General features: G+C 42.1%; 1 protein-coding gene and 1 non-coding gene across 2 annotated transcripts; both read right to left on the bottom strand.

The window, feature by feature from the left end:
- Window positions 1-63: 63 nt before the first annotated feature.
- On the bottom strand, window positions 64-170 carry LOC136154910 (U6 spliceosomal RNA). The gene has a single exon (XR_010660612.1). It is a non-coding gene; the product is annotated as a U6 spliceosomal RNA (small nuclear RNA).
- A 3,651-nt stretch (window positions 171-3,821) lies between these two features.
- SYAP1 (synapse associated protein 1) lies at window positions 3,822-22,144 on the bottom strand. Its single transcript, XM_065915762.1, has 9 exons — window positions 21,795-22,144; window positions 17,166-17,284; window positions 16,259-16,325; window positions 14,676-14,749; window positions 12,992-13,131; window positions 8,342-8,487; window positions 6,784-6,842; window positions 6,218-6,365; window positions 3,822-5,045 (listed from the first exon to the last, which is right to left on the bottom strand). The coding sequence occupies exons 1-9, from the start codon at window positions 21,985-21,987 to the stop codon at window positions 4,918-4,920; spliced, it is 1,074 nt and encodes a 357-aa protein (XP_065771834.1). The 5' UTR covers window positions 21,988-22,144; the 3' UTR covers window positions 3,822-4,917.
- Window positions 22,145-22,542: the final 398 nt, after the last annotated feature.

The raw sequence follows: 22,542 nt of genomic DNA, 5'->3' as shown, positions 1-22,542 counted from the left end.
TTAAAAATATTCTGTGAATCCTATTCATAATATTACTATTATTTTTTAATGCTCAAAATTGTAAAAAATATGGAACACTTCTCCAACTTTGTGTGTCACCCCTGCGCAGGGGCCATGCTAATCTCTGTATCATTCGAGTTTAGTATATGTGCTATTGAACCTTCTAGCACTGTAACATTATTTTGATTGTGCAAAACCATCTTGGTTATAACGGGCATCTGAAAGCACAATGAGTACAAACACCTGCTTTATCTCCTAAATGAAAAGCTTTTTAAATTTTCAGATATGACACATTGAGTCTTGTCACTCTGTGTAAGTTAGCACTTCTGCTCGTAGGAGGTTCTGCCACTGGGAAACGCACACGGTAGCAGCGCACAGCCTCCTGAGACTGGCAAGGCCAGCTGAGGGTTTGACTTACTTGCCATCAACTGCTGTAATCGCAAAATAGATGGATATTGTTTGTTCTTGTGTAATATTGACTCCATGCACCTAAAGTAGGCTTTAAAGACTTAGTATGTTTCGATGCTCCCTTTACCTTTTAAATGATTTTTGTTATGTAGGTTTATGTGCATAAACACATCATCCAGACTTCACAGCCTTCAGGGTGGGCACATCAGGCCTTAGATGCCGCCCGAGAACCTCAGGCAAAGCTCGTGAACATGTAACGTGCTTCTCAGAAAGCCTTGCCTCTGCGCTTGGTAGAGTGCACACTCTGAAATGTGCTGTGAGAAATATCTGATTTAGCAGGATTATTCATTGTCCCCCTGGGAACTTGGATCCTCTTAATTTGCGCCTGTGGAAAGGGGAGTGGGCAACAGGTGACAACTAGAGGCACTTACAACTGGAAAGCCAGTGTCAACTGAGGATGCTACAGGAAGAGTAAAAAGCACCAGAAAGTTCTGTTGCCCTGAACGCATCAGTGCATTGGTGCAGCGCCATCAACTCCTGCGTGCTCGCTCAGTCATGTCCAACTCTGCCACCCCACGGACTGTAGCCCACCAGCCTCCTCTGTCCATGGGACTTCCCAGGCAAGAATACTGGAGTGGGTTGCCAGTTCCTTGTCTCAGCTCGTGAGGTCCATTCTAATCCCCGGGGGTCTTGGTACCACACAAGACCCTGAGCCAGCAGGTCTGGTGGGGGGTCCTGAGTCTCTGCATATCTAACCCCTTAATTCTGTTTCCTTTATTAAGCTCCCTTTCGTGAAGCCCATGTATTTTTATGCACAGTATAACTTGTCGGCTGACCCCAAAGCATATAATAAATACTGAAAAATTTCCCATCAAACAGGTGAAAATTATTTTGCCCTTTAAAAGAATAATACTTCAGGGAATTCCCTGATGACCTAGTGGTTACGATTCTGGGCTTGCCCTGCTGTGGCCCCAAGTTTAATCGATGGTCAGGGAACTGAGATACTGCAAGCCCCACAGTATAGCCAGGAAAAGAAAAGGAAAAAAAAAAGAATAACACTTCAGTTACCTGTGTAATTTACAAAAGCATAACATTTCACCCACTGATGGATCTATAAAACTGTAGCCTAACTGTATTTTTGTGCTGCGTATAAGAGCTCCAGTGGTGCAATTGGTTAATCTACTTATATGCTGTGTATAACATCTTATTTTATCCTTTTATTTTCACAGGGTAACATACAATTAAGCATTATAACTGTCATGTAAAACTAATAGCAACCACTAACATTTCTATTTTCATTTTAGGTTTTTAATTTTTTAAGGTATTATTTATTTATTTGTGACTGCACTGGGTCTTTGTTGCTGCCCAGGTTTTTAAAAATTTATTTAATTGGAGGATAATTACTTTACAATATTGTGATGGTTTCTGCCATACATCAACATGAATGGGCAATAGGTATACATGTTTCCCCCCGTCCTGAACCCCCCTCCCTCCCCACCCCATCCCTCTAGGTTGTCCCAGAGCACCTGCTTTGGATGCCCTTCTTCATACATCAAATTCCCACTGGCTATCTATTTTACATATGGTAATATATCTGTCTCAAAGCTGTTCTCTCAAATCATTCCACCCTCTCCTCCCACTGAGTCCAAAAGTCTGTTCTTTACTTCTGTGTCTCATTTGCTGCCCTGTACGTAGGATCCAGGTGGCGCTAGTGGTAAAGAATCTGCCTGCCAAGGTAGGAGACATGAGAGATACAGCTATGATCCCTGGGTCAGGAAGCTCCCCTGGAGGGAATGGCAATCCACTCCAGTATTCTTGCCTGGAGAATCCCTTGGACAGAGGAGCCTGGTAAGCTACAGTCCCTAGGGTCACACACAGTTGGACACGACTGAAGCTACTTAAGCGTGCAGGCTCCTTTGCTGCTCTGCACATAGGATCGTAGGTACCATCTTTCTAGAGTCCATATATATATGTTAATATATGGTATTTGCTTTCTTTCTTACTTCACTCTGTACAATAGGCTCTGAGTCCATCCACCTGATTAGAACTGACTCAAATGCTTCTTTTTATAAATGAGTAATATCCCATTGTGTAGATGTACCACAGCTTCCTTATCCATTCCTCTGCCCATGGACATGTAGGTTGCTTCCATGACCTAGCTATTGTAAACAGTGCTGCAGTGAACACTGGGGTACACGTGTCTTTTTCAATTCTGGTTTTCTCAGGGTATATGCCAAGTAGTGGGATTCCTGGGTTGTATGTTAGTTTTATTCCTAGTTTTCTAAGGAATCTCCATACTGTTCTCCATAGTGGTTGTATCAGTTTGCATTCCCTCCAACAGTGGGTTCCCACTTCTTCACACCCTCTCAAGCATTCATTGTTAGTAGACTTTTTGATGATGGCCATTCTGACTGGTGTGAGATCATAGCTCATGGTGGTTTTGATTTGCATTTCTCTAATGAGCAATGTTGAGCATCTTTCTTTTCACGTTTATTAGCCATCTGTAGGTCTTCCCTTGGAGAAGTGTCTGCTTAGGTCTTCTGCCCACTGTTGATTGGGTTGTTGATTTTTCTGGTATTGAGCTGCATGAACTGCTTGTATATTTTGGAGATTGTCAGTTGTTTTGTTTGCTATTATTTCCTCCGATTCTGAGGGCTGTCCTCTCACTTGCTTAGTTTCCTTCATCGTGCAATAAGCTTTCAAGTTCAGCCAGTTCCCATCTGTTCACCTTTGTTTTTATTTCCATGACTCTGGGAGGTGGATCATAGAGGATCTTGCTGTGATTTATGTCGGAGAGTGCCCTGCACAGGCTTTCTTTAGGTGATGAGCGGGGGCTACTCTCTGCTTGCAGTGCGCAGGCTTCTCATTGTGGTGGCTCCTCTTGTTGCAGAGCATGGGCTCTAGGACATGGGCTCAGTAGTTGTGGCACAGGGGCTTAGTTGGTCTGCAGCATGTGGGGTCTTCCTGGATCAGGGATCGAACCCGTCTCCTGCACTGGCAGCTGGATTCTTTACCACTGAGCCACCACGGAAGCCCCAGGTTTTTGACTTACTCTGAAACCTTTCCTTTTTTATGTTTATTCAACATTCGTCAATAAGAATTTGAGTGCATATCCTAAGAGCCAACTACTGTCGTATTCTGAGCTGCTTATATCTAGGATTTTTAACTACTTAAAAACATTTAACATTTGTTTCCCTACAGCAAACTCTAAATTCTTAAAAATTTCCCTTTCAACAGGATTGCCTCAAAAGTTGCCAGACACCACCTCTGAGTAATCAGCAATTGCAGACCCACAAGTGGAAGTCTCTTGATAATGGTGTCAGTGGTTTCATCAAATATAACCCAAGTGATTCTAGCTGAGGAAGCCTGGTTTCTTTGCGGGAGCATATCCCAAACTACAAACCTAAACACCTAATTCTCGTTGACTATATCTGCCAGAGGATTACAGACTAATTTTTATGGGATCAAGAATATAAATAAGTACATGTTTCTTATAAGAACTGTGTTAATTCTGCTCCCTTTTATGAAATAAAGGCTTTTTGAAAAACCTGAAAGGTTCAGGAAGCAAACACTGTGGAGTGTTCTGGTATTCAACCATCTATCCTTTTTAAGTAACCACGTTCTGTGAACAGTCCTGTGGTAGTGCAGAATCCAGGGAGGATTGATTAATAAAGTTCCAAAAGTTGTACTCAGGGAACACAATTTTATAAAGACTGACCCTTTAATTAAGACAAAAAAGCGAAAACATGTATTATGTGTGGAGACGATTTAAACAATATGAGACTTTAAGGTGAAGGGTCTTCTGACAGTCATTGGTACTTAAAGGATGAAAGACCCTGCTTTCTACAAAAACCATGATGTGAAATTTAGGAAACCATTATTAAATGTGGCATAGATTTTTTTTTAAAAAGGCCCCAAAGAAAAAGAAATTTTTATACAGTATTTCTCAGTGTCAAACTGTGTGATGCTTACTCATTATAATCAACATAATTATTTTATCTTTTGGCTTCCAGATGGAATTTTAGAAAATATCTGCAAGAAAATAGTTCAGAAAGTGCTTCCTCTCAAGTTCTTTGGTACAATTTGGTCATTTTGATATTTATTAATCCATTAAGTACTTTAACATATATGTATCAACAAAAATGCAAGAAGTATAAATGTTTAGAAAACCACAATTGAAAAATAAATTATATTTTTGACCTCACAGAAAACTGTACTCTAAGATTTTATGTTTCTGAAACATGTCTGTACTGACTATAAGAACATCTCTAACTAGATTTATAGTAAAGGAACATTACCTAAAACATCCCTTTTTGATTATTAGAATAAATGTCCTGTGTCCTGTTTTTTTAAGTAGAAGAGGCAAGTTTCAGCTTGAAAAAGAATAATTTTGAATTTAATAAAGTTATATTCCTTTGTGCCTTCCGATTAAGCGAGTCTCAACATCTAGAATTTAATGTCAGTTATAGAATGTTAAGGTTTATTCTTTTATTTCAGGAGACAGACAAGTTAATTTTCCTCCTTCAGCATTTCCTCTATTTCCTTATCCCAGTTTTCATCTCGTTTCTCTGATTCTGCCACCACTTCATATTCCTGAAGTTCTTGTTGTAGTTCCTTCTCCCAATCTACAGAATCCTCTAAAAGAAACAAATGAGAAAAAAAAGATTCTTAATTCATCACGGTGGTCTGAACAATGCAGTCCACTATAATTACCTGTGTTACATCCTAACCACAGAAATATTTACTGTCTCAGGCTTTGTTCAGCACTGTGTATGCTAAGAAACTGAACAGATTTTAACTGTAACTGAAGAGAAATATGATAAGAAAGATACATTTATTAAATGCAGAAGCAAAGGTATCAGATGTTGTCAGTAAATTTTGCGTGTTATTTTCCTTTAACTAGGCCTCTGATTTTCCTTCTATTTAAATAGATAATTGATAATTAATATTGGCAGCAAAAACAGCTAATGTTTCTAGAGCACTCAACTCAGCCAGGCGAGGGCTAAGCGCTCTCTGAATATCGTTCTTTAACCTTAGAACAGTCCACGGACTAGGGAGACAGTTATATACATTTGACAGATGGGGAAATGGAGGTTTAGAGGTTAAGTGACTTGTCCAAGATCACAGAGCATGACAGTGACAGACATATGGATGGAACCTGATCTGCAGGTGGTTCACCTCTGGGAGGCCAGCTTTATCACCAGTGCTTTCTGCACAACGGTGGGAACAGCTGTCTTCCCTGATGGTAAGTCTCTGAAAGCTTCATGAATGATGAAGCCTTTGTTTGTCATCCAACAGGAAGCCAGCAATCTGTCCTGATGTGGCAAAGAAAGCAGCCCCATCATTTGCACTTTTTTCCTACATCACCTTAAATTAATTTGGTTTTTAAAAGGCAGCCTGCTCCTTCCCAGAAGTGATGTGCTCGTGGCATACAGCAGCTGGAAAAAGAGTCTTCAACCTACAGTATAAATTCCAGCAGGATGCAGCTTTGAAAGCAGAAGGCCAGAGGGCAGCATCTCCATGGGAAGGGGTGGCTTTGGTGCCCAGTCCTGGCCACATATCCTTGGGGCTGAGATGCCTCAGAAGAGTCACTTAACCTCTGTGGTCTCCTTTCTATGCTTCTGTGCTTAGGGCAGAGGAATGGGAAGTCTGGTCATGTGTGCCAGAATCCACCTTCTAGTGTGGAACACAGAGCAGTTTTGATGCAAAAGTTACAACCTAGTTTTGTATATCTGCTCCAAAGTAACAAAATTTTCTAAGGTCAACTTCAGCACTGGGGATGAGAACAGTGATGTCATTGGCTCTGTACCTTCCAGTGCGACTGTCCCCTCCTCTTTTTTGTCCAGCACCAGCTGCTCCATTTCCTTCCTTAGGTCCTCCTGATCCAAGTTACAGGAATCGAAGGCATCACTGACAAACTCAGAAACACATGGGCTGGTAGAAATCTCCTCTTCATCCTGAAAGGCAATACATGAGCCCGGGAAATGGTTTTTGAAACGACGTACAGAGATTAGAACTCGTGTTTACGGTCATCTAACGACTTACTGCAGCCTCACTTTCATTCCCCTCCCCTGCTAGTCGGATGGTCACTGTGCTCTAACTCCTAACCTGCACACCGGCTCGCTGACCACAGGAGTGACCACTGAGTCTCTCCACTCACTCACAGTTTGGGTCACTCCAGTCATTCTATCTAGTCCTGGAGGATCGCCTCAGGTCTCAGCTGCAGGGCTTTAACCTTTTAAGTACCGGATCCCTCTTCTTCAGAACAGATAAGACCCATATGCATAAGCAGTTTTGAAATGGTATCTGAGCTAGCTGACAGAGTTACTTCATTTCCAGACATCAACTACTAGGTAAAATGTAAGACTGTATTACCTCTTGAGTTTTAAGCTGAGATTTGATTACGACAGGTGGTGTTTTGGGCCGTACTGCCTCTAAGAAGTGAGAAGAAGAGAGTCAAGAATTGCTTGATTTAATTCTGAATACATATGATGATAACAACTAAATTATTCATGAGCACATGATGATACTAAGTAATTTTCAGAAATGAGTTTTTAATGTTATGCTTTCTGGTTTTCTGTAATTATCATAGGAACTACCCAGATGAAACCATCTCAACCTCTTTCTTTTGGGGATATGTTTAGTATATATCATCATATTCTAATACCCCTTATGTAAGGTTTCCACTAGGAAACGAGTTTTGATTATTAGTAAAATGCATTGAAGAATATTTCTGCTCTTTCTTTTAAGATAATGAGAATTAAGTTAAGTTTTCCTTTTGTCCCAAATGCTAGAAAGCACAAAGTATCAATAAAACGTAATGCTCAGTCACAGCGGCTCTCCTGTTAAGCCCATTTTGATACACAAGCAGTTTTAGGTAAAACGGCATTTTCCAATAAAATTAATAAAGAAGAAATACTAAAGTATGAGAGTCAACTGGGATTCATATTAACATCTGCATGCAAAGTGCCAAATGTTCTTGTGAGAACAACTTCATTACATTTCCTGACCCTAAATGCAGTTGTCAGGTGCCCTCCTAGTGGTCCATACAACTGGTGCCTTGGGATGCACTGTTTTATATAATCATTTAATTCCATGTATGGATAAGTCTCCAGTTGTAACAGGTACCTATACAAAGCAAGTGTTCATTAAACATTAAAAATATGACACAAGATACATATCTTATTTTAATAATTATTACAGGTATTAAGTCAGGGGTCCCCAACCTCTGGCCCACGGACTGGCACCTTCTGTCAGATCAGCAGCAGCATCAGATTAGAAATAAAGCGCACAATAAATGTAATGCTCTTGAAACATCCTGAAACCATCTCACCCCCTCTCTGGTCCTGGGGAAAAACTGTCTTCCACGAAACCAGTCCCTGGTGCCAAAAAGGTTGGGAACCACTGTATGAAATCATTGCTGATATTATAAACCACTTTCCCCGAAAACCAGGGTAAAACTGCCACAATAAGGAAGAGTCACATGTGTCACCGACTGAGGTCTGGTTCCAGGCTGGCTGGCTGAGTTCAGCTCTACAGACCAGAGGACTGGGGAAATGAGCAGGCTGAGTGGGAGACTGAGAACCAAAGGAAAGTGGGGAGCTGAGTCAGCAGAGAACAGAAAGCATGAAAAGGGCAAGGAGAGAGATAGGAAGATGACTGGTGATGGAGGGAGAAATACAAAGGAAGAAATAAAAAACCTGAAGAATGAGAAAAGCAAAGGAAACGAAAACGGAGGGAAGAAGGTGGGCAGGGTCAGGGAGAGGGCAACAAGAGAAGAATGAATATCTTCTCTGGAAGGAAAAGGACTTTCCCTAAGATGACGATGACATTTCTGGTATGTGCACAATGACAGGCTCATGAGAATCTCAGAGTATTTGTGAAGGAATGTTTGTGACATTTGCCCTGCAGAGTGAAGTCTTCTTGAATATACCTGTCAGAGGCAACTCATTCTGTCTGCCGTGGTTCTTCTCCTCCTTCCCAGCAGCCTGCTGGGCCGCCAGGGCTGTGAGCTGGGCCGACTGCTTAATTAGGGAGACGCGGTAGAAGTAGTTCCTCCAAAACACGTCTTCCTTCACGCTTTCAAAGACAAACAACAACGCTCTTGAGAATGCATGCATACATGTGTGCGGGTTTATCTGTTGCAGTGGAGATTGGAATAGGTGGTTTTTACAGACAGTTTCGAATCGGAATGAGGCTCAAAGGAAATTCTCACTTGCTTTCGAATTGAAAGCTGAGTAATAGGATAAGAAGAAAACTATCTTCTCCACAGCAGCAAAGTTTATAATGCACCAATGAATCCTCAGTGTTTCTTGGTATTTTAAATAAACAAGACAAGGATGCCCACTCTCACCACTACTATTCAACATAGTGTTGGAAGTTTTGGCCACAGCAATCAGAGCAGAAAAAGACATAAAAGGAATCCATATAGGAAAAGAAGAAGTGAAACTCTCGCTGTTTGCAGATGACATGATCCTCTACATAGAAAACCCTAAAGACTCTTCCAGAAAATTATTAGAGCTAATCAATGAATATAGTAAAGTTGCAGGATATAAAATTAACACACAGAAATCCCTTGCATTCCTATACACTAACAATGAAAAAACAGAAAGAGGAATTAAGGAAACAATACCATTCACCATTGCAACAAAAAGAATAAAATACTTAGGAGTATATCTACCTAAAGAAACAAAAGACCTATACATAGAAAACTATAAAACACTGATGAAAGAAATCAAAGAGGACACAAACAGATGGAGAAACATACCGTGCTCATGGATTGGAAGAATCAATATTATCAAAATGGCTATTCTACCCAAAGCAATCTATAGATTCAATGCAATCCCTATCAAGTTACCAACGGTATTTTTCACAGAACTAGAACAAATAATTTCACAATTTGTATGGAAATACAAAAAACCTCGAATAGCCAAAGTAATCTTGAGAAAGAAGAATGGAACTGGAGGAATCAACCTGCCTGACTTCAGACTCTACTACAAAGCCACAGTCATCAAGACAGTATGGTACTGGCACAAAGACAGAAATATAGATCAATGGAATAGAATAGAAAGCCCAGAGATAAATCCACGAACATATGGACACCTCATCTTTGACAAAGGAGGCAAGGATATACAATGGAAAAAAGACAATCTCTTTAACAAGTGGTGCTGGGAAAACTGGTCAACCACTTGTAAAAGAATGAAACTAGAACACTTTCTAACACCATACACAAAAATAAACTCAAAATGGATTAAAGATCTAAATGTAAGACCAGAAACTATAAAACTCCTAGAGGAGAACATAGGCAAAACACTCTCTGACATAAATCACAGCAAGATCTTCTATGACCCACCTCCCAGAATATTGGAAATAAAAGCAAAAATAAACAAATGGGACCTAATGAAAATTAAAAGCTTTTGCACAACAAAGGAAACTGTAAGTAAGGTGAAAAGACAGCCCTCAGATTGGGAGAAAATAATAACAAATGAGGAAACAGACAAAGGGTTAATCTCAAAAATATACAAGCAACTCCTGAAGCTCAATTCCAGAAAAATAAACGACCCAATCAAAAAATGGGCCAAAGAACTAAACAGACATTTCTCCAAAGAAGACATACAGATGGCTAACAAACACATGAAAAGATGCTCAACATCACTCATCATCAGAGAAATGCAAATCAAAACCACAATGAGGTACCATTACACGCCAGTCAGGATGGCTGCTATCCAAAAGTCTACAAGCAATAAATGCTGGAGAGGGTGTGGAGAAAAGGGAACCCTCTTACACTGTTGGTGGGAATGCAAACTAGTACAGCCACTATGGAAAACAGTGTGGAGATTTCTTAAAAAACTGGAAATAGAACTGCCATATGACCCAGCAATACCACTTCTAGGCATACACACTGAGGAATCCAGATCTGAAAGAGACACATGCACCCCAATGTTCATTGCAGCACTGTTTATAATAGCCAGGACATGGAAGCAACCCAGATGCCCATCAGCAGATGAATGGATAAGGAAGCTGTGGTACATATACACCATGGAATATTACTCAGCCGTTAAAAAGAATTCATTTGAATCAGTTCTAATGAGATGGATGAAATTGGAGCCCATTATACAGAGTGAAGTAAGCCAGAAAGATAAAGATCATTACAGTATACTAACACATATATACGGAATTTAGATAGATGGTGGCGATAACCCTATATGCAAAACAGAAAAAGAGACACAGAAGTACAGAACAGACTTTTGAACTCTGGGGGAGAACGTGAGGGTGGGATGTTTTGAAAGAACAGCATGTATATTATCTATGGTGAAACGGACCACCAGCCCAGGTGGGATACATGAGTCAGGTGCTCGGGCCTGGTGCACTGGGAGGACCCTGAGGAGTCGGGTGGGGAGGGAGGTGGGAGGGGGGAACGGGATGGGGAATACTTGTAACTATATGGCTGATTCATGTCAATGTATGACAAAACCCACTGAAATGTTGTAAAGTGATTGGCCTCCAACTAATAAAATAATATTTTAAAAAAAAAAAAAAAAATATACTGACACTGCCCTCAGCAGAGGGAAGTGGGAGACTGCTGTCAAAGCACCATGAGCAGCCTGGGAGACTGGAAGTAGAGCCAGGTCCCCTCCAGTTATCTATTTCCCAAAGGATTAAATGCTTTCAAGCAGTGAGAATAAAGGACTGTGGGTGTTGTTCCTTATGAGAGGACATGTTTGGCAGCTTGCATATAACTAGCAATCAGTAACAGTAATGAAGTGGCAGATGACTGATAAAAAGACTGACGTGCAGTTCAACCTGAGAACTCTCAGTGGTTCTCAAACTTGGCTGCACACTCGTCACCTGGGGTGAAGTGTCGACACCCAAGAAGGGTAAGGTGAGTATCCATCCACATGGCGGTGGCCTGGAATGGTGAGTGACAGCCTCAGCAGGGACAGGAGGGTGTCTAAGCTGGGGAGGTGGTGGTGGTGATAAAGGACGATTGCTCACTCACAAGGGGATTGACTGCTTAAATAAAAATACTAAGGGTAGTGGAAACTGGGTTTCTCACCATCAGAAAAGGGAGTTACAATCATGGAAAGGGAAAATTCTAGAATGATCCTTGCTGTGAAGTATCACTGTGACCATATGGTTTTTATTTGATAGAGGTGCAAACAAGTGCATCTATGTGTATATGAGCACACTAGCTCTTCCACTGAGTGGGCCAAGGAGTAGTGAGACCCCAATAACAAAGAGCATGCCTAATGGGCACCACTTTCCACTAAAAGGAACCAGAACCCCTGGGATAAACAGCCAATTCCAGGCTCATAGCAGGGGAAGTACAAAGCGAGCCTGGAGGACTATCTCATGCTAGAAAGGAAGGACTCAATGAATGAACGGGATGAGTTAAAAAGACATAGAAGCCAGCTTGAATGGGCTTCCACTGGCAAATAGGTGATGATTTGAGCATCAAAACAAATACTGATAGCAACGGATTATAACCATTGCATAAAACAGGACCTTGAGTCCATACAGATATACATAAATATATGAATATATGGAAAATTTGAGGAGAAATGACATATTTACAGAGTTTCAAAGTGCCTCCCCAGAAAACAGTTATTAATTTCAAAGAGGAAAGGAGTAACTTTATAGTCAAGAAGGCTGGCAGACACCACCTTCATCAAGTGGCAGAGACCAAGAGTCGCAGTCCCTGCACTCAGGGACGCTGGCGCGGCTGAGAACAGGGGTTCCTGGCTGTACTGAAGCCGTGGGGCTCAGGCTCGACCCGCTGTTCCGTCTACAGCCAGCCCAGGCTGAGGAGTCTGCTCACGGCTACCGAGCTGCCCCGCCTCAACGGCCCAGGGGAGCACATAGCCCCAAAGAACGGGTAAGAGAAGCCACCAGCATGAACCACAGAATCCAAAGTCAAGATGCAGAGAAGGCAGAGTGAGAAGGGTATCTTAAGAAAGCCAGACTTCATGTCCTCAGAGAACAGGAAGATAACCCCATCACACAAGGAGAGAGAGGCATTCAACAGGAACACTCACCGAACACCAAAGACCACTGACTTTAAAAATGGGGCAGATTCAAAAGAAGGTAGAAAAGGTGAGGAAGAACTCACGGTGGCAGAGGAGAAGGGAGGGGGCCTCTGTTGATCACCACGTCACAGAAGATATAACACATGTGCTGGAGCTTAAGGGACAAGCAGGGATTTGTGGAGGGGAGAAGCCTTGGATGGGAAGGAGAAAGAGACCACTGCCACAGAGAGGAGCCCGAGTGGAGAAAAGGCAGCACCATGTTCTGATGCACCTTGGGGATCTTAGTTTTATTCAGGAGGGTGCAGGTGCACATGCTTTTTTCATAGGAAAATTCTTTCCACCATCTAACTGGGGATAAAAGAACACATCTCATTTGTACTCCAAAATTCCCCAAAAGTCCACCCTGAGTTTTGATTCTATGGGACCCTATGTGTCGGGGGTGGGGAGGTGGGTACTGCTGAAGAGCCGTAGAGCCTGTTTTCATGAAGAATGTCTGAAAACATCCTGGCCCCCAGCCCATGTCTCTTTCCCATCAGGCTCAAGAACCCAATGCTTACAGTTTAGGAACAAGGTCAAATCTCATCCTGCTCAGCAGCTCGTCCTCTTGGAGCATGACCAGTGCGACGGGGTACATCTGATCAAAGTCAAAGTTAAACTGCACCCCAGCTGGAGGGTCACGAAGGAAGTTCCTCTTGTCCTTGGATAAAAAGAGGAAAAACACAGGGGAAACCATAGACTGCAATGAATAGGTAACAACACATCAATGATATGACACATTAAATTCCCTAAATGATTCAGCCACCAAGTGCAATGAGCTGTCATTAACTTGTCTGCCTTAGAGAGAGTGGAGAATGATCAATCCTTTCATATATTCTTTAATAGTTTCACCTGGAGAGAGCGTCATGCGAGGTCAGGAAATTCAACCATGTAACTTGTTGAAACTATATAATTTGAAACCATAGAAAAAGACTTCTGTTTTAGTATGTGAAAACTAGTATAAAAGAACCCAAAGTTGGAGTCAGCTAACCATGATGGTCTCATCAGAAAAGTAAAACCCAAGTCATTTCTCAAGTGTGCACAAACCACACTTTTGTCCCAGACCTTCTGATGGAACGTATGCGCCCACGCTCTGCCTTAAATCTCTGTGACGCTCTGAAGGTCAGTCCCTGCACTGAGGGCATGAGAATGCAATGGTGACTGAGACAGACAGTGCAGCTTCTCCGCAGAGTGCCAGGCAGGGAAAGGCTTGTCCTTGGGTCACATGGGGAACCTTGGCTGAGCACGTGATAGGGCCAGGGCCCCCACCCGACACTCCAAGTCTCCCCCTTCTGGGGAGAAGCAAGCAGATGTGTGATGTCCATGTCAAGTTTGACTGTAAGGTGGTCATCAAAATACATGGTGTCCACAATGAGCTTGGAATTGGATCCTCAGGCCTTTAGGGATTTACTAATGGGAAGAAAAAAAAATCTTAAATGCCCTGGGGCAGTGGAAGGGAGGGAAAGCCTCGCTCTACATTTGTTTTCTAGACCAAGGTTCCATTTACGACTTTAGTTAAAAAAAAAGTAGGTTAAAAATAAAGCTTGAAAATCACTGATATAGTGAAAGCCTTATGCTGGGTGCTGAGGACAGAGCTCAAAGCCAGCCTCTGCTGAGAGTTCACAGCCCAGAAGAGACAAAGATAAGGAGTGAGGGTCCCATCTGACAGTATCGGTCTCCATACCTGTGCACTGGTGCTTAAAGCCCCTACCTACCTCACAGACATACCAGGAGGCTCACAAGATAATGTGTGAGAAAGTACTTCCTGAAACTGTCAGGTGCTACATGATTCTTAGGTGGTAACACTAATATTTTCGGGGCAGCATATGGAGATTTATTTCTTTCAATTTCAGTTTCAGAGAAATATATACAGTAATTAAAGAGCAAATTTAGAATATGATCATTTCATTCGGAAGAATCAGAATGCTATCTAGAAACTTCTTAATAGTACATCTCAAAAGACTGTCTTAAAAAAAAAGATTGTCTTAATAACAAAAAGAAATCCTTTTAAGGCTGAAAGAATTATTTTGTGAAACAGACTAGAAAAGCAAACTTAAGGACATTGAAAAAAATAGTGAAAGTTGATGTGTACATTCCTAACATCTCAAAATATTTTTAAAATTGTATAGAAGAAAAACATTCTGCTAAGGATGAAGTCATGATAGGAAGAAAGTATTTTGGTACACGGTATCACAAGATACTTACAGCTGACAGGGCCAAGATTTGTTGTTGAATTGTTTCTTCATCATTACTATCAACCCATGGTGGCACTGCTACTTCTAAAAGGTTTTTAAAGGCAAAGAAGTAAAAACAGGTTACAAGGGTTACACGGCGACACCAGAAACTAACACAACATTGTAAAGCAACTATACTACAATTAAAAGGGGGGGGGAGGGGGTTACACTGCCATCTGTGGCTTGAAAGAAAGAGAAAGTTTCCACACAACCATTTTAGCAATTTACTAATAAGTTCCAAACACGAACACTGATTGTAATCCTCAGAGTTAATGTTATGAACCTTATGCACGTATGCATTTGGTAACAAACGGACTTGCATCATACAATGGAAAAGCTGAACAATGCCTTGACTAGGTGACCAAAATCAACATCACCCAGGAGAGATGGCCACTGTAGGCCTCCAGATGTGATCTCCTGAGAAGGATTCATCATGTAGGTAGTCTTCTGGTCAAGCATGCATAATCTGAATCTGATCATGAGGAAGTATCAGACCAAGCCCAGATGAGGAATGGTCTGTTTTAAAAGAAGAAGCACAACAAAAAGTGCAGTACTGTATCCAAGACTGGATGCTGAACTGAGGGGGAAAAATGTATAAAGGATGTTACTGGGTCAAGTGACAAAATTAGACTATGAATATTATGTCAGTGTTAAATTTCCTAAAGCTGGTAACTGTACCATTGGTGATTATATAAGAGAATATCCCTATTTCTTAGGAAATGCACACTGAATGAAATGGAAAAAAAAAAAGTGAACCTGCTTCCAAACCTTTCACTCCCAATCCATCCACAGTTCCCATCTCAGAGGCACCAACTAGCTCCTGTACCAAGTTCCTGAGCCAGGGTCAACTTTACTGCTTCCCACGAATCACCAGGTTACACTGCCCTGTCCAGTAGTTGACTTGTCCCAAAGAGCCGCTTCCCAGTTTTGGGTACCTAGGGGCAACAATGCCTGACGGGAACTCAGCACAGGAGTAACTAGTTGTTTTTGAATTTGTGGTACTGCTCAAACCAACTGAAGTATTTTACACTACTTTTGCCAAATTCAAAGATATGAGGCCAGTTTTGTGTCTGAAAACTACCAGACAGTAAAAGCAGGCATTTTGAGATCTTGCAACTGCAAACATTTAAACAAACATTTGTCAGTAAAGAAATGTGTTGAGTAAGTTCTCCAACACCCTGTGATTTTTCACAGCCCTCTGTCACTTCCCTGGAAAGCCCTTCCTTTTATTCAGGAAGGGAGCCAACATTTGCTAAGTGCCCGCTAGGTATACATCAGACACTCTGCTGGACATGTGAGAAAGTAAAAAAGAAAAGCCCACTCTCTCTCCTTCAAAGCCAGCTCCCCAGAAGGGCTACCTCACCCACATCCTAGCCACTGGAAGAGATTTCCTTCAAGTCCTGAAGGTTTGTCCCCACTGATCCTTGTGCTACCTGAAAGATGGGGGCCTAACTTGGACATTTTTGTAATCTCATAGCCTTAGTGGGATGTCAAGCACATAACCAGTGTTCAGTAAAATTTGATAGGCAAGTCACGTATAAACCTATACCATACCTGACTTTTTTGTATTCTGCTCCTCAACAAATTTTTTCTGTTCCTTATGAAAATCTCCTATAATTGTCTGTTAAAAAATACATAGAAAAAAATACATAGAGTTAAATTACTTTTAAAAAGCTTATTAGATAAGAAATACACTCCAGATTTGTGAAGTTCATTTGGGACATCTTATTCATTTTCTTCAAATAATGAGACAAAAAAGTGGTATGTCTTCCCTTCCCCAGTAAGAGGGAATCTTCAACATTTCTGAACTCTAAGTGTTCAACTGCCTTTATGATAGACGATCTTTTCAAATGCAAAAATAAAAGGAGTTAAAGACAGAATTTTTACGTTATTCTATAAAACAATAAAAGACAGGTCAAATCTCATTCTAACAAATAGTACACACAATGAAAGTATCTAAATAACAAGCTGTCTTAAGTTTGTTTGATGACCTCCTTAGTTCAAACAGTTACCAACAGAAATGACATTCCCTAGGCCTGTACCCTACCACTGCAAAAAATGAACAAATTCACTCTCTAGGGTCTTAAAAGGGTTGTTCCTATTGGTCCAGGACTTTTAAAAAGATTCAACTGAATGAACTCAAATGATTCAAAGGCATAAATGTATTCTGAAATGGTTATGGTTGAAAATTAAACTCACAATATGAAAAGCTTAGTATTACCCAAAACCATCAATGTATTTTAGAATATATTAAAATAAAAACAAAGGTTATTTAAATCAGGTAACTTATAGTTACTTATTATACAAAAAGGAGAGGGGAGAGAGAAAAAAACAAGAATCTGAACATTTTTATCAAAATATGAAACCCTATTTGGATTAATAAAGGTAATAAAAAGGGGCGATTACATTAGCTGCTAATGAATTTCATAAACTTATATTTCCAAAAGATATTTAAATGTACCTTATCAATGATGTCATCTATCTTTCCTTCTTCTACTGATTTCTTTATTGTTTGTGCTGTTTCAGCAACTGATTCAGTTATTTTTTTTGTAGCAGCGGTTGCAAAGTTAAACAGATAGTCTGTAAAGAATAAAAAAAAGTCTATGCTCCATTCAAGTATGATGGCTATTATATTTGTAAATTTCTCCCTTAAATAGTGCTTGTAGGACTAAAACCGCAGGACACGTTTCTTGTTAATTGGGACTTAAAACTTAAGGAGTGAGAAGCACCAGCAGTACTCCATTTTCTCAGCGGACAGGCCATCCACACTGGGCCTTTAGCTCACTGCTTTCGAAGACTGCTAGCATGCTCCTCAGTTCACCCCAGTAGCTGTTTCAAAATTATCTTGCCCTTCTCCAGCCTCTAGTTCTAATTTATCCCAGCAAGTAATCTCCTCTCTTACTTTACAATAAGATCAAGGCTCCTTCTTACTTTCTTTCCTTTCTAGACCTTAAGTAGCCCATTTTAATGTTCTCCTTTCCTCTTGTTCAAAAAAAGAAGAAAAAAGCCCCTCCTCTCCTAGATTAACTCATCCCATGATAAATCTGGGGGAGTTTTTAATAAATAGAAATCTTGGCAAGCCCTAATGTAAATATTCTTCATTAATAATCATGGGCAAATATGTGGAATGAAATTCAAATTGGAACATACAAACTTCACAAGACAAAACGAAAACACAAAATTAACTTTTCTAAAGCCCTGAAAACACATTTGTTATCAGGGCTCTTTTTGCACTACGATGTAAAGGCGTACTTGTAGATAAATAACATTTTGAAGTTCACATTCTACAGAATTTGGGCTGCAGGAAGTGACCTCAGGAAGGTCATGGTGGGGGACGCTCCCAGGCAACTGGCTTTCAAATTTCATCTCACAGAAAATGCTCCAAAATCTTAGGGCGGTCTTCCTCTGTGACACGCACCTGCTGAGAGGGCAGGTGGGCTGACTCACAACACCGGCAGGGAGAAGACCCTGGTAAGAACACCCCAGGGAGCTCAGCACATCTGATTAAATCCTCACTCTGTGGCTGGTACCATGGAAAATCAAGTGACATCTCGCCCACTTACCGCCTCCTTTACCACTCAACAGTCTCCCTTTCCCCACTGTGTCTGGGGGTGTCCATCTGTTCCTGGTATTAACATCCACTGTGACTATACCTCAGGACACTCCTTGGCCCTGGTCTCTTTCTCTCTCACCATTCTCCCCCTTCACATGACCACAAGAAGTTCTTCAGGATCGCCAAGGAAGCCCCAAATATGTCATTTCTTCATTTGAAACACTTTTATCGGTCACCCTCTCTTTACCCAGCTAACGCTACAAATCCTGTGAACCTCCACTTACACATCACTTCTCAGAAAATGGACCCCGGCTCCTTGGCCAGCATAGGTGTCCTCAAGAGGTGTTCCCTCACTACCTGTGGTGCCAGATCAACAATATCCATGACACTATATCCATTACGTGGTGAATGTGTCCTCTCAGCTAGACTCAAGACCCATCCTAAGCCCCATTGGGGCAGGGACTGAGGCTGGCTGACTCAGTGTATCCCCAGAAAGTGACCAGTAAGTACTTGCTGAGTGCATGAATGGGGAGTGACTAAATGCTGAGCGTTAGGGAGATCCCTGATTTCCTTTTGGCTATGACTAGCTTATTTACCCAGAGTAGTATGATAAAATGAGAATACAACCACATTACTTTGTAAAAATATTCTCTGTAGATAGACAAATCCAAACTTCTAAAAGAGCAGGGTTCCCTTTAAGATTTTCTCAGGAATACCTTTTGAATTATTGATAGACTTGTCATTTTGGGCTTTTTTTAATCTTTGTTCCCTGACCAGGGATGAAACCCATACCCCTTGCATTAGAAATGCAGAGTCTTAACCACTGGACTGCCAGGGAAGTCCCGAGAATGCACAGTTCTTGCCCTCAAAGGATGTCCATTGATAAACAAATAAACCAACAAAGAAAGATTGAAAGACAACAAGAGGAGCGAGATTATTCATTAAACAGAAGCTCTCCAAGAGGGAGGGATGTCTCCCAAGAGTTAATCACTGAGAGGCCTGGATTCCTAAGTCAGAAGGAGGGGGCAGTGGGAGACAGGACAAGAGATTCTCAGGAGAGATGCTCATAAAGAGAGAAGTCTGGAATTGTGCAGAGACTGGCTGACACCAAGTTAAAGACAGAAAAATTGAGATGCAGATAAGAGTTAACAGGAAGTAACAGGAGTACAAAGTCCACTTCAGGGACTTAGGAGGAGGGGGTCTGAACTGAAGCAGTGACCAAAGAAAAGATAGTCTAAGTAAAATGTCTGCAAGTGAATAGACACAGCAACTTTCTGGAAGGAGGGGGCAGATCGCTAATGTCTTACCTTCATTTTCATCATGTCACAAGCATCCCAGGAAGAGTAGGTATAATTAGCCTAGTTTACAGATAGGAAAGCTGAGGCACACAAGATAAATGATTTGTCCATGAAGATGGGGAAGACCTTGTTGCCTAGCCAATAGCCTATCCTCTTCCTCCATGCCAAAGAAACTACAATTTCGGTGGGTGCTCATGAAACCTGGGGGTGGTCTTGGTCCTCTCTGTTAAAGCCTGTTTGTTGGACTTAATATGATTTGCAAATGACATCACAATAAAGGCAGTAAGAAGTACAAGGAACTCAAACACAGGCTACCTGCCTCTAAATGGCAAGCTGGTGCCCCAAAGAAACTAATCTACTCAGTGGGAATCAGGCACAGAGATGTTTAAAGTTTTCAAAACAAAGATGGTTCTTTTTTTTAAAGAATATACCTCTTAGGATCACTATGTAAAATAAAAAATTTTTGATTGTCTCTCGTCTTTTTGAGGGGTTGTGTACAAACTAGGACCTTTACATCTTTTTAAAATCAAATGACTTCCTTGGTGGTCCAGTGGTTAAGATCCCTCCAGTGGTCTATCCTAGGTCAGGGAAGTAAGATCCCACAATGCCGCGTGGCTTGGCCAAAAAATAAACAAACAAACAAACTTCAAAGCCAAATGAGCTCTAATTTATTTGGAAACTTTGCATTCACAATGTGTGTGTGGGCAGGGAAGTCCTTCATCTAACCTTAGCCTCCTAAACCTAAAGAAAGTCTGGTGAGGAAAGAAAGAGATGGCGGTATTTGGTTTCAAAGTTTTCATATTGAAAACATACTTACTAAAAATATTTGGAAGTCTTTATTACTAAATATAAACATGAAGCTTCAATAAAGCCCTGAGTTTTAAGAAGTCACTTTTGATACTCTTCTGAAGATAAACGAAAATGCTTTTCTATGTTCTATGAAATCAAGAAAACAAACATACACAGCCTTTCCTAACGTGGTCCCACTTTTATTTATCCCAGCTACCTAACATAGCTGAGAGGCAAATTGCTCTAGTCAAATTTATCTTCTCACATCTCTCAAATATTCCAAGCTCATTTCTTCCCCAATCTTCCACAGAGGAAATAGTCGTTCCCTCTTCAGTGATTTCATTGCACAGCACTTAAGTTTTATTTTTCTTGTACACTGTTTAGAGGCTTGGGGCTGAGATTGTGTACAGCCACAATGTGAGATGATGCCTGTTATCCCTGCCTCTCCACCCCACAGTAAACTTTTTTTAACGTTACAGCCTTTCCTATTCAAATATGTGTTTCTCCACTCTCCGGCTCCAGCCTGCCTTATGCTCTTACCTTTCAGTATCTTGAACTAAATCCTTTAAAACTGTTTGCTAAATTTCAAATCTCTCACTTGTAGTGTTGTCTGCTTTAGGGCCACCTTCTCAAAGATATTTGATTATTTAAGCCTGACAAGGTCTTTCCAGGAGCAGAATTACTACAGCTTGTGTTTATTATGCATGTTTGTTACTTATACCCTCCTCCTGAACTAGACTGTAAGCTGGGAGAGAGCATGGGTTTTGAAATTAGACATTCCCAGATTCAAATTTCACTTCTACCATTTACATATCAGCCTAACTTTGGGCCACTAACTCTGAACTCGTTCTCCCAACTCACTGGGGTGTTTTAACAGATGAGGCATCCGTTCACAAAGCATCTAGTGCTGAAACTTAGAATACTGACAATAGTTGGCAATTAATTACTTTCCCGCCTTAAGGAAAAAGGTTCAGCTGCACCTAAAAGGACAGAGCCTACTTGTCACAGGCCTTTAGCAACTCTTCCTCAATTTAACTGGGGCGACACATTCTGATTTAAGGGCAAAAAGCTCCTCAACGTCCCCTGTCCACTGTGGCTGGGAGGCCGTGGAGGTGAAAGTTGGCGAGTTTAATTTAAAAAGATTCCCCGTCAAACCTAAAGATGTCGGGCCCCATTGCTTTATTGCGCCTCCGCTCTCAGTGTTGACACACTCTGCAGAGTGACATGTCACTAGCCACTAGGGACTTCAGGCACAGGGTTTGACTACTAGATCAGGTTTCGGTCTTGCCCAGATCCTCACCAACCTCTCCGGTCCTGTGAGGACCGACCGATCGACAGAGACACCTTCCTCTCCCCACCCCACACTCCGGATCATTGGTGGTCCACACCCAGGGGCGGCGGGAGGGATACGGGCGCTCCCCGAAACCCTGCGGTCCCGGGGGAGACTCACTGCCTAGGCCCTTGGCCTGATGAAGGAGCTCCTGGTTCGTGGCTAGCTGTGGCTCCCCCTCCGCTGACTCCGCCACCGCCTCGGAGCGCTGATCGGGTGGAGAGTGTCCCCTGGGCTGTCCGTCTCCCTGGGACTGCCGGCCACCCGCCGCCGGCTGCTCCAAGCCAAACCAGCTGCTCAAGCCGCGGAACATCCCGTCAGCGGGGCCGCCACCGCGGTCCGGGTCACGGGAGACCCTTGAGGGTGCCGCCTACTCTCAACTCCACAAGAACTATCTCCCAGGAAGACAGCAGGAAGGGCGACCCGGAGCCGCGGCTCCGTCCGTCGCCCCGCCTCCACGGCAACGCCGCCACCGGCCGCGCTGGCGTCACTTCCGGACGAAGGCCCCGCCCTCCCCTTATTTCGTAACTCGATTACGCGCGTGGAAACCGGACAAAGGGTTTTCCCCACGTCTCCCAACCCCGCCCCTTTTCCTCCGCCCCCGGAATTTTGTAGTTTCCTGATGTAGGGTAGTAAACAGCGTCTTTGTCACTCAGAGCAGCTTGGCTGGTGACTTAGCCTCGCCTTTTCAGGTTCAGCCGGGCTGGCCTCTTGAAAATGGATGTTTTTAAGCTCTTCCTGAGTGAGTGAAAACCGCGTAGTCGTGTCGACTGTTTACGACCCCATGGACTCCAGGCCAGAATACTGAAATGGGTAACCGTTCCCTTCTCCCAGGGGATCAAACCCAGGTCTCCCGCTTTGCAGGCGG

This window comes from Muntiacus reevesi, chromosome X (genome assembly GCF_963930625.1).
Source record: "Muntiacus reevesi chromosome X, mMunRee1.1, whole genome shotgun sequence".
Taxonomy (NCBI): domain Eukaryota; kingdom Metazoa; phylum Chordata; class Mammalia; order Artiodactyla; family Cervidae; genus Muntiacus; species Muntiacus reevesi.
Note: the sequence above shows the minus strand (reverse complement) of the source record. Positions and strands in the feature narration are given on the sequence as shown.